Source organism: Ixodes scapularis, unplaced genomic scaffold (assembly GCF_016920785.2).
Source record: "Ixodes scapularis isolate PalLabHiFi unplaced genomic scaffold, ASM1692078v2 PGA_scaffold12__126_contigs__length_90152505, whole genome shotgun sequence".
In the NCBI taxonomy this organism is placed as follows: Eukaryota; Metazoa; Arthropoda; class Arachnida; order Ixodida; family Ixodidae; genus Ixodes; species Ixodes scapularis.
This window is the reverse complement of record NW_024609838.1, coordinates 66,670,109-66,682,269: the sequence shown is the minus strand read 5'-3', so window position 1 is coordinate 66,682,269 and position 12,161 is coordinate 66,670,109. Positions and strand designations below refer to the sequence as shown.

General features: G+C 48.7%; 1 protein-coding gene across 1 annotated transcript in view; it reads right to left on the bottom strand.

Moving 5' to 3' along the window:
* Positions 1 to 8,729, bottom strand: part of LOC121835229 (platelet glycoprotein V-like) — a 48,797-nt gene extending 40,068 nt beyond the window's left edge. The window contains exons 1-3 of the mRNA XM_042289223.1: positions 8,715 to 8,729; positions 7,205 to 7,372; positions 4,547 to 4,833 (exon numbers count right to left, since the gene is read on the bottom strand). Coding sequence (XP_042145157.1) covers positions 4,547 to 4,833; positions 7,205 to 7,372; positions 8,715 to 8,729 — 470 coding nt within the window. The remainder of the gene's footprint in view (positions 1 to 4,546; positions 4,834 to 7,204; positions 7,373 to 8,714) is intronic.
* Between the last annotated feature and the right edge of the window lie 3,432 nt (positions 8,730 to 12,161).

The window sequence follows — 12,161 nt, the reverse complement described above, 5'->3', positions numbered from 1 at the left end:
AGAGGCCATCCCTCTCGTCGACACGACGGATACAACTGTAACAGAATCGACCGCGAGAAAACTGGAAGCAAATCATGAATAATCTAAGGAGCTGAACACCGAGTGGAAACATTGTATTGCGGACGAAGATCTATAAAGGCTGAATATCTGTCGGGTCTTGAGTACAAGGAACAAACGACTCACGCCTTGAGCGTACTCCAATGTAGAATAGTGCAACTACGTTCTAGCGAACACTTGCGACCATGAACATCGACAATCACCTCACGTAACGAAGAATAAAATGAACGAAGACAGAGCGGTGTAATGCTACCTAAGCTGCATTTGCAAACCTTGAAGGGTGAGCTCTCTAAGTGGCAGTCATTTTGGCAGCAGTTCAAGCGTGCCCTTTCATGAGAACGAAGACTTATAAAGCTGCGAGAAGTTGCAGTACCTGAGGACGCTTGTTAATGTACCTGCTGGGCCTTTCATCGATGGCCTCCAAGTCACGGACGTGAGCTACAATGACGCAATTCAAATTTTGACCCGACAATTTTAAGACTACAGATAGATCCAACAGGAACATTTCATAAAGCTTCGAGTGCTTCCAAGGCGTGATCTCCAGAAACGACACAAAAGGGCTGAGAGCACTTCACAATCACGTGCAAACCTACATCCGTGGTCTTCGTGGACATGGTGTAAGGTCAGACAGCTAGTCAGCCATACTGACAGACATTATCATCAAAACTCTTCCGTTTGCAATTGTCGTGAATTTCTACAGACAAGCTGGGCACAACGAAAGGTGAACAACCTTCCAGGATGGAGAAGACGTGGTTGCGTATCCATCTCCACAAACGTTACGAGTAGAAGAGCTGAAGAAACTTCAGACTCTTCCCTTACTTCTGCGCTGCCCTCCAGATTAACAACTCGAGGTGGGTGCTCCCTATCAACGCGGAGACTTTCAGAGGGCGATTTGCAGAGCTTGTAGGAATAATGCAGGTGTATCTACTCATCGCGATTGATCGTAGCGACTCATCGCGACTGAATACGTACGAGCTATCTTGGATAGCGGACGCCAGTGAACGTTCATTTGAAAACACATATCTCGCAAGCTGTGTCGTAAGGTGTAAGGAGATGCCAGACTGCGCATGAACACATTTGAAAGTTCTACTTCACTGTCCCAACAACAGGTGTGGAGACAACGTTAATCGACCTCCAAGAAAAAATAGCGATAACTCTGAACTGCATCAACGAGCTCACCTACCGACCTCTGTAGTTCCGCATGAGAACACTGAAGACCGCAAGATGCGCTTATTTTATAGAAGCACAATATACAGCAGCGAAAATCGTGCAATTGACGTCTCTCTAGAGGAGAATGAGGAAAGGATTACAGAAAAAATGCGATGGATTCAGTGAACCCTAAAATGGCATAAATCAAAATATTGCCACAGAAAGTGGTCTTGCTCTTCCTTGCAGGACAACATGCAACATTCATATGCGGTCCAACCTGGAAACCTTCAGCGAGCACCAGTGCAAATCAAGCCATCACGACCAGCGTTCAAAGCGCAGACACTGGTAGTTTGAAGATTTTGCTAGGCGCCGAGGTCTTACTGCAGACATTTCGGGCCTGTGTGGTTGTGGAGAAGCATACTGTCTACGTACGTGCTATCTTGGATGGCGGAAGCCAGTGAACGTTCATTTGAAAAGCCATTTCTCGCAAGCTGCGTCTGAAGGTGTTAAGAAAGACCAGACTGCGCTTGAACAGATTTGAAAGTTCCACTTCACTGTTACAAACGCGAAGGCTAGTAGGATAGCTCAAGTCACACTGTGCAGTCAGTACAGCAACGAGGAATATGTTATCGAAGCGGTAGAAATACCCTTCGTATGCAACGACGTTCTGCAGGCACTTTTGAACCATCAACTTGTCCAAAGGGTTGAGGACAATGGAGGTTTTATTGCAGATAAGAGTTTCTTTCCTGGTGTACCTGCCGAGCATGGCATAAGCCTACTCATTGGTTCTGACCAGCTTTGAAATTTATTGAGTAACCAGACGCGACGCTGTAAAAACAACTGTAACCTTCTGGCCTTTAACACCAAATTTCGATGGGCCTTGCAAGGACCAGTATCGCTTCAGAGGTCCCTCGTGTTACAGATTGAAAGCATGAAAACAGAATATGATGCGCCCGTATGTAGCTTAGACCTAAAAAGATTCGGGTCAGCGGAGAAACCACGCAGCTCTTGGAAAGAGCAAAACGAACTGGAACGACTTAAAACGAGCCACTGCAAGTATATATAAACTCTGTGATATGTGTTTGCCGCCAAAAATCAACGTAAAAACGTGAATGACCAGCGAAAAATAATAGATAAAAGACTCGAGAAGCCGAAACAAAAACTGACACGGAAAATAAACTAACTCGATAAAAAACCAAAACACCCTGCACGACGTTGTTAACACTGGACACGGAGAGAAGGTTCTATCAGGATTCACAAACGAAGACTTTCTAACAGAAGTGACGAAAGATAAGAAACGCAAACTTAAATGTGACGTGTTCTACTGTTCTACAAATATAACAAAGGAACGACTTCTCTGAAGCCGGGACAGTCCAGTAAACGTACTCCGAGTGACAACTCTAATTATAAGCCTCGCTAATAACTTTAGAACTACACTGAACCAATGAAATACCCGCTGAAAACGAAAGAAAACGAAAGAGCGAAACGACATGAATCCTTTGAATATTTAAAGCGATAATCTCGACACACTGTCGGTTGGAGAAACAACGACCGATACTGCAAATGCAGATATCGAGAAACTTCAGGATCTACGAGAAACAATGTCACCCAGCGCACGTCACGTCGTGAGCGACTGCTGGACCACTTCTGGAAGAGGGGCGAACAAAGGTATTTTTTTCACCTGCGATTAACGCACGCGACGGCCCTGAGCCGAACAGTAAAATTTAAAAAGATTACCTGGTTCCCGTTGAGGAATACAAAAGGACCGGACATCTCTGACGGACTGGACGTATCAAGCAGGTCTACTACGGTTGGAAATAAATAATAAGGTCATGTGCTGCGAACCATCCGTGCAGACAAATGTCGACAAAAAAAAATATCAAGTTATACAACGCTCGTGGTTGATAATAAATTAGCGACCTATATAAACGCTGTTTTTTTCTGAGTTTCGTACCGGCACGCGTTCGTGTGATCACTACTGCGTGATGCACGTTAAAGACCCCAGGTTAGCGGTTGTACCGCACTGGCCAAATTTCTCATCTACAGCTAAGAGACCGATTACCCGTTGAGGCGCATCTCCATCAAGGCTGTATAAACATAAAGAGCAAGCCAATTTTTTTTTTTTTTTTTTGGGGGGGGGGGGGGGGGTGTTGCCGATCGTACTTTCTTTTATGAATGAAGAGCGGGGGGGGGGGGGGGGAGGGGGGGAGGGGGTTATGTTGCGGATTACACATTATATTATAAAGCTCCATTAATATTTCGTGGAAAACAAAGTCTAGTGAGCGCGACGTTTTGTAGAAAACGATGACGTAGAAAACAGTCGCGGGAAAGAAAAAGAGTAGCGATTGGAGAAGGAGCAGAACGAACGACGACTCGGAACGACACCAAACGCCTTCTCGCACATCATGTAAATATTAAATCCTCTTCCATACCGCCAACCCTTGGCGCTCATTAGGCAACAAGCTCTACTCTCATGATTCAGCTTGACATTTTTTTAATAGGCAGTATAATTAGCCTGAAACTTTTCTACGGTTCTTGCCGTCTTTTGGCGCAAGCAGAGTACATATCTGCTCGTCTTGGAGAGACATCATTGCCGTTGGTAAAAAGGTGCGAATATACTGAATGGAGTGCATTACTCTCGCATTTTTAGCAGAAGGATAGCATTTTTCGTGTATTGCCATAAGCGTCGGAGTCAGTCTTTTTGTTTGCGGTATTCAATCAGCGCCAGAGTTCATCATATTTGTTTTTTTCGGGAATCCGATTTTCGTCAAGGTTGGAGCGAGAAACATTTTTGGCTGCTGATTTGAAAGTGGATTCATAGGTTGCACATAATCAACAAATTATACATTTTCGACCTGTTTGCGGGTTTACAATTGGTCAATATATTAGGGAGAACCTCACACTAAAATGCAAATAGTGAGAGATATCTCGCGGCCTCTGATGAAGTTGTCTTAGATACTTCTTCACCCACCGGCCAATATCAGCTTGTGTACAGCAGTAGAACAACCTGAGATTTCCAAACGAAGCGCGGGTTGTCAATGGCTTTCAACGTTAAATAGCAGACTATCACAATGTCAGCCCGCGTCTCATCTCACTTCTCGGCGACACTCGTTTTGTAGCAGACGATCATCTTTTTGTCCTACCTGTGAGCAGTAATTCCTTGTTTTTTTAACGTCTGCAAATGACGCTTTGTAGGAAGCGAAACACGTTCTTCGCTCGCTTTAGTAGAAGAAACCGTCTACGAACGCAATCTTCACTCGCTCCGCGAAATGCAAATTAGATCTCGCGGTGACCAAAATAGGACCGCTAATCTCGAACACGCAAGGAATGATCGTCTTACCTCTGCAGCCTCGGCAGGAGGTAGAAAAACCGCGGCGCCAATGCTTCCAACTTGTTGTTGGTCAGGATGAGGCTGGTGAGGTTTGCCAGGAACCGGAACGGCGCCGAGGGAGCCCCCGATATCTGGTTGTGGCTCAGGTTGAGCAAGCGCAGCTCCGAGAGACCCCTGAAGTCCGAGTCTCTCACGGTCCCGATGTTGTTGTGACTGAGGTCCAAGATTTGAAGCCGCTTCCCGGGCCAGAAGCTACTGTCCCCGATGGCGGGCACCTTGGAGTGCATGATTCGAATCTGAGTGCGGAGAGACCGAAAGATCAGCTCTGCGCACGGGACGACATGTTTTATGCCGGTTTAATAGGCATGATGTTTAGGTTACCCTTTCCTTGCAGCTTAGTTTCGACACCTGGGGCTCAAAGTTGGACACTACCGACTGCCCTGATTGGCCAGCGGGGCGCTTGAACTTGGCGCTGGCCAACCTCGGCGGTCGGAGACCTCGCCGACTTAATAATTTCATCTCGCTTAATTGTTTGTGTCCTGAATAAGACAATTTGATAAGTAAGATAGCTCGCTTAACGATTTCTGGCGCATTTATTGATTTTAGGGCGCAGCACCATTCTGGGCAACAGTAAAACACTTTAGTATTTCATGTTTGTAAATAAGGATGGTTATAGGCCTTTAAAAAATAATGTGAATATAATTTATAATTTGCTTTTTTTTTGTGGGCGGTGCAGCGTAAACTTTAAATTATGGCTGTATATTCTGCTATAAAGGACCGCCAGAAATAGTACAAAAATGTGTTGTTTTTACACTTCTCTTAAGGCCCGTTCACACTCTTGCGACCGAGTTCGACCGAGAGAGACCAGACCGGTTTTTAAGCCTTTTGCGACTTCTTAGGACCGGCTGCGATGCAGCGGAGCTGGTCCTAAGAAGTCGCAAGAGGCTTAAAAACCGGTCTGGTCTCTCTCGGTCGTACTCGGTTGCAAGAGTGTGAACGGGCCTTTAGAAAGTGTGTCTGAAGGTCAACGCAACCGATTTCTCGACTAATTAGCAAACTTAAGAGTGTCAATTAAAAAAGTTAAGATGTCTAATTGACGTCCAATCCTACCAAATACGAGAAACTTACCTTATTAATTTGCAATCAATTTTTTTTTTTTTGCTGTAGATATTGGTAGTTGTGAGGTCTGTACAGTTAAAAATAGTCGCTTTTATATCGCCTCCGCATTCACCGTTCGGGATGAACCCAGAAGCTAAAGCGTCTTTTACAAGTTCTTCGACCTTGAGAAACGAAAGACATGCTAAGATAAGAGATGACCCACTTTGTCAGGCCGAACCAACATTCAATGTTCGGGACCGAATCAGTAGCTAAAACGTTTGTTACAAATTATTCGCCTTTCAGAAGCCAAAGACACACTAAGATATAAGGTGAGGAACGTCGTCCGCCCGAACCAAATTGAACAATAAATTTTCGGGGGGACGAACTATTGTAGGACCGGTTGGCCGCGTGGCGAGTCATCCTATGACGAATGGTTCTGTGTGACGAATCGTCCTGTGACGAGTGCGCATGTGACGAATGGACCGTATCCCCTTTTGCGGGGGGCGGTGTGTGTGTGTGTGTGGGGGGGGGGGGGGTGGCACTGGCGCGTAAACATTCGGAGTTTATCAGGTCAATCCGAATGGACCAACATTTTACCGGCGGGTGTTCTTCGGAGTTTTTCAGAATTATCTGAAAACACGGAACTCTAGTAATAACCATTGGGGGCCCTGTTTGGCCATACTCATGCACGGCCAAACGTCTGACTTGTCTGTAAGTCGGCCGAACCCGATCACGAGCCGATGAATTGCTGCGTTATGTGCATTCACGCGAGACCGTACTTAGCCGGCATCTAATCTGGTTCGGCCGTCTTTTTGGCACGTCGTAAGACCAGAAGTTTAGTCGCGCATGTTTATGACCCGATTGGGCCCCCCGTGATTATCACCTGTTGAGTTGCAATGGAAAAAAAACCCCGCAAGAACTCCTTTTTCTGCTCATCAAGAAGCTTGAAATAGCTGTCCAGGAGTGGGTGTGAGGCACTTCAAAAAACGTCGTTCCAGCAAGGTGTCGAGCTGCTCTCACACAGGTGCTAAGATGACATTCGGCCACAGGGGGAGTCTGTCACGAACGTTGACATATGTACAGATTGTTAGTGACCCGGTGTCTGCAGGAAAAAAATATAAATTGTAAATCAATATGGTACACCCCTCGTATCCTTAGACAAAATTGTTCAGAAGTCTCTCAGGCAGAGACAATTAACGCAAGAATAAATGGAGTTCCACCTGAAATGGTGTGCATCTGGCGCCATCTGGGCGGCTGGTGGCGATACCGCAAGACAAGGTTTGCGCATGACGTCATTATAAGTGGACATATCTGACCCACCCTAAGTAGCAGACATGCAAAAGCTCGGCGAGTGTCCCCACAAAGCGGCACGCGCGTACGTCTTGCCGTTGTTCGCGTGCTATACCATCGCATTTATTGTGACACGCTGCGATACGCGCTGGAGGCAATGCTGTCTCACGTCAGACGGCGCTGTGTGGGTTCACTCGCCAGGACGTTTAAAGATATACTCCCTTAACGTCGCACGACTTTGTCCTGAAACGGGTAGGGGTTACCGACGACTGGACTGACCTCTTCGAGGTTGGTGAATTGAAGGAAGATCCTCCCGATGGTCAGCTCGTTTGGATGCTCGGGGGGCGCGGTGACCTGAAGTACCCTGATGTCTTTGTCCATCTGCTGCGTGGGGATGGATCCCAAACCGCCCAGGTCGCATGTGATTTTTTTGCCTCGGTTCACCGCCTGCAAAAGGGAAAAGAAGGCAATTTAACAAAAATATCTTTCTAAGCTTTGTTTTACCACAAGTTGACGTACACATAAACGCACAATAAAAAAAAAAAAATCACGAAGTCACCGCGCTGTTTTGCTGATCTCGCGCTGCTGCTTGATTGTCCCTTTGGCTTGCAGCGTCGGCTGCACTCAGGTTACCCGAAGTGCATACGTATGTCACATTCGTCGGGGGCGCACCGCACCGCACCGCGCTGCACCGACGGACGCGTCACGTTCGCGTGGTCGTGTCGGTGCGGCTGCACTACGTTCGGCCGGGGGCTTCGTGCGGCGCGCGGCACCGATGCGTCGCTGCACCGTCGGAAGGAGACCATGCAGGTCCTCGCACTGCGACCTTGAGTCAACCCTCTCCGCTTCCCTCGGCACCTCCTCTCTCTCTTTCTCGTCTCGTCGTAGGTCTTCCCTTCCTTCCTTGCCTCGCGAAACATGGCGGCCCGCAGCTCAAGAGAACGTGATGTCGGCGCTGCTACCTTCTTTCCCTCAAGCCCTCTGCTCTGGCTACGATTCCAGCAGGGACGACGGGCGTCGCTTTATCCCTTTTCGGGAAGTGTGTGTGTGTGTGCGGTGCTGGCGTTGCGTCGGCCGCCGAGCAACCAGTCCACCACGCCGGGCACGTGAAGCTTTCGTTGTTCGTCGGATTCAAGACGTCGGTGAGTCTTCGGACTTCGTTTGAACTTTTCCCTGGACTTTGGGTCCCGCAGTGGGGGCTTTCCTTTTTCGGAACTTTCGTCTCCTTTGCACCGGCAAATTTGTTTCCCGGCTGCAGTTTCTGTCGCGAGCGGTGAGTTGTTTCGCGTTGTGTCGGGAATCGAGTGCTGTCTTGTTGTTTTTTTTTCGCGGCCCCGCTGCCCGAAGGTTCGTGAGTGTGTTGTTAGAGCAACGCGTGTTCGCATTTTGTTCTGATGGTTTTGTCGTGTTGTCGCCGTGCGCGGCTTTGAATCGCCTAATTAAATTTCTTGTTTTTCTTTTAACCCCTGCGTGCCCTCGCCTCTGTTGATTTTCTCACCGCGCGTGTACCTATCGCTTGTCCCCAGTCCGACAATAAAATTGCAAATGTGTAAACGCTCTGTTTCATAGTCCATCTGTTTTTGTTTTTACGTTGGCCGGCGAATTTTCGGTATAACAACTACATACTTGAACCATCCACTTGAAAGGCAATTTGTTACTTTCATTCCTTGCTAGATGGCGCGAGCCGCCGTCCCACTCTTGCGGATATTTTTTACCGTCTACCCGTTCATGTTTTGCCCTTGCAGTGACCGCATCGAGCGCGTCGCACGGCGGGATGCTTCGCGTTCACCTGGTAGTGCGTCATGGGGTGCACCTCCACAGTGCCGTGGCCTTGGGGGCGGCATTTTCTCGGTGCCGTGCGCGCCCCAGACGAGTGTGACAACACACTAATGTCACATTCAATTGGGGCGCACGCAGCACCGAGAAAGTGCTGCCCCCAAGGCCGCGCCACCGCGCGGGTGCAGCGTATGATGCACTACCAAGTGAACACGAAGCATTCCGCCGTGCAACGCGCTTGGCGCGGTCACTTTAAGGGCAAAACATAAACGGCTGGACCACTGGACAAAATCCGCCGCGAGTGGGGCGGCGGCGCGCGCCATCTAGCGAGAGTCTCCCGAGCCGCCATGTTTACCGAGAAGTGGAAGACGAAGCGAGGGAAAGAAGGGGCCGAAGGAGGCGGAGGGCGGTAGCTCAAGGCCGCGCCGGCCAGCAGTGCGCGAAGCTGCACGGTCTCCTTTCGACGGTGCAGCTGGTGCAGCAACGCGCCGGTGTCGTGCGTCGCACCAAGTCCCAAATGAACGTAGTGCAGCCGCACCGACACGACCATGTGAACGCGACGCGTCCGTCGGTGCAGTGCGGTGCGGTGTGGTGCGCCCCAATTGAATGTGACATAAGACAGGGTGTCGAACCGGAACTTAACCGGTATTTTTAGCCAAACCGGAACCGACCCCAACAAAAATCGTTGTCGCCGTCTTAGAACGGAACCGGTACTGAACCGGAAAATAATGAGCAGTAACCGGTTCAGTCTTTTTGTCTGATTGAATACTATCGATTTCCGGAAAATTGGCAGCGGTATTTCTATATCTATCGGAAAATCGTCATATAGAAAATTGCAATGAATGAGAAATGGTGGGATTTCATGGCGGGTTTGTATTAGCATTATGATTAATTCCGTGATGTCGCGTGTCAAGTGATGTTATGTGATGTGGTTACGTGACGTCACGGCGTCAATTCGTCGCACAGGGTTAGGCCATGACATCACTTTACACCCCACAAGATCCAATAGCGTTGTTGACACCTTGGCATCTCACCGCAACATCGTATCGTATGTAAAAAGATATCTTAACGTGCCCTATTGTCGTGCGCTCGAGCACTCGACATGAGCTCATGACAATCATAGCATCGTCAAACATTCGAGTAGTGGGTCGTGTTCAATCAAAGATGGGAGCACACGAACTCTAATAACAATTTGTAAAGCTCAGCCCATGCCTCATGATTGCCATTCCCAGCGCGTGGCTATGATAGACATTGGCTGTATATGGACCTTTTTCGAATAACTTAAATATCAGCGCGGAAACTGACGTACCCTAGACCCGTTGCATTTTTTGGATTCTCCTCTGACACAGGGTATGCAACCGCCAAGGGCACAAGCGAAAAGGCTTAGAAACAGACGCCCCGCATAAGTTAGTTCAGAGTGTTTCAAGTGCAGAGTGTTACATTTTTCAAAATTCAATGTTTTCTTACTATCACTGCGTCGTCGTCGTGCGCGAAAATAATTTTAATAAGCATAAGAACAATCGCGGAAAAAGTGCGATGAGTACAAGAAGCTGCAGCGCGAGCGTGGCTGCAATGTTATGGACCTTCACACATTCCTCGAGGACCCTTATTTATGAAGTCAGTAGATAGCGAGCGTGAATCGCAAGGCCTTTGTATCAGACTTATCGTCACGTTTATTCCCAAGACCACTTCGTCTACGGCAATAGGACCGATTCTAACCCGGTGCGGGTGCTCCGATTATGTTGTCACTGCAAGGTATGCTATTCCTCCATGGCATATGGAGGGCATGAAAACGTCTACGTGCCACCACTCAAGATGCGGCTATCGAATACCGAAAGCTTACCTGCATAGACTACGTTAAACGGGTAGGGAAAAGAAATGACGTGGCCGCGAGGTCTCTCCATCTCTCTTTTTAAAATCGGCAGCGAGAAGCGCAATGCGTATCGCGCTCGTGACGTCAAGTGCCTCTGCATGGCCAAGGGTACTACAGATTGCGAGCATTGCAGCTTGGTGGCGTCAACGCGTGATCATCTCGCCTTGTGGTAATATCCGAGAACTGTACGCCCTATGGATTATACATAGCTTCCCCGTAACGTCACTGGCGGCCATGTCGGTATTTTATGTTCCGTCAGGGTTCGGTTCACCGTGTTAGTTTCACACCGCAGAAGGAGGAGCTCGAGGGAACCAGTAATTAAAAATAACCGCCGGTGCCTAACAATGAGCGCGTTATTTACAGAGAATCCAGGGGGGGGGGGGGGGGGTGGTATGGTTCGCCTGGCAGAGGTCTACGCATCCTCAGATCGAGCTCCGAGAAATTGCGGGAAGCAGCCGACGAGAACGGACGTGTTTTTAGCGTTCCCGATTGCTCGGCCCCAAGGAACGTTCAGGGCTGCCTGATCCAGCTCTAAACTCGACGGGAATCGTGGGGGACCAACCCCGGAGAATCCGAATGAGGTGAACGGCACTTCCAGCGTTTTTTTCGACCAACCCACGGCAATATTAAGAGATGGACATGAACGCCGGTTGTTAAGACGGGCGCACCGCCGCTGTCGCAGATATCCCGACGATTCAAACGGCGGGTATGACCTCGATTCTCATGCCCCCGACGCTTCAAGTACCACAACACTTTGTTTTTGGTGAGTCCGCACAACCAACTCTAAGCCAGCCAGGCTCTGATGAGCAAGCTGCGAAGGCGATCCGCTCGAGTATATCGAAGGAACATCTCATTGAAATTATGAAAAATATCCTCGGAGACTCACATTATATTGTGCCCAAAGGCAAAAACAAAGCGGGCCGCGAAAAGGGCAACCCAAAAAGAATCCGAAGCAAAGATGGCGACGGATCCCTTGGAAAAGAACAAAGAAACGAAGTGCGATTCTTGCGCCGCCGCAGCGGCTGCGGAAAGCAGGACGCCACCCTTCAAGAACGCAGAGTCGGGAGGTGACGCTCTGGTGAACCCTACCAAAAAGAAAGAAGACGAGTGGAAGACAGTCATGAGCAAAAGGAAAAGGAAACGACTCCGCCGAAATTCAGCTAAACTTCAAATACCTTCGAGAGCCAAAGCTCCAAAGAAGTCGCAGTACGAGTACAAGATCCGCCTGACGCGATCTAGAGTCTCAATCAAGCCGCATCTACCAGAACTGAAGATACATCTCCATGGCACACAAATAACCGCTGCGTTCTCCATGCACCTGATCGAAAAGGCCAATAGCATCTCGGTCCGCATGGACTCGAAAGAATTGGCTGAATCACTTGAGAAGGTTACGGTGGTCACCATCGAGGACCAGAAAATTCCCGTCCAGGTGTTTAGAACCTACGGCCCGACCTACAGCAAGGGGGCTATCTACGATATTTACCCCCTCCAAGAAGACCCTCAAGACGACACACTCAATACCGAGATTTAGTGCGAGAAGATCCACGTGGTCGCGGCTCGCCGGCTCGGGAAATCAAATACTGCAAT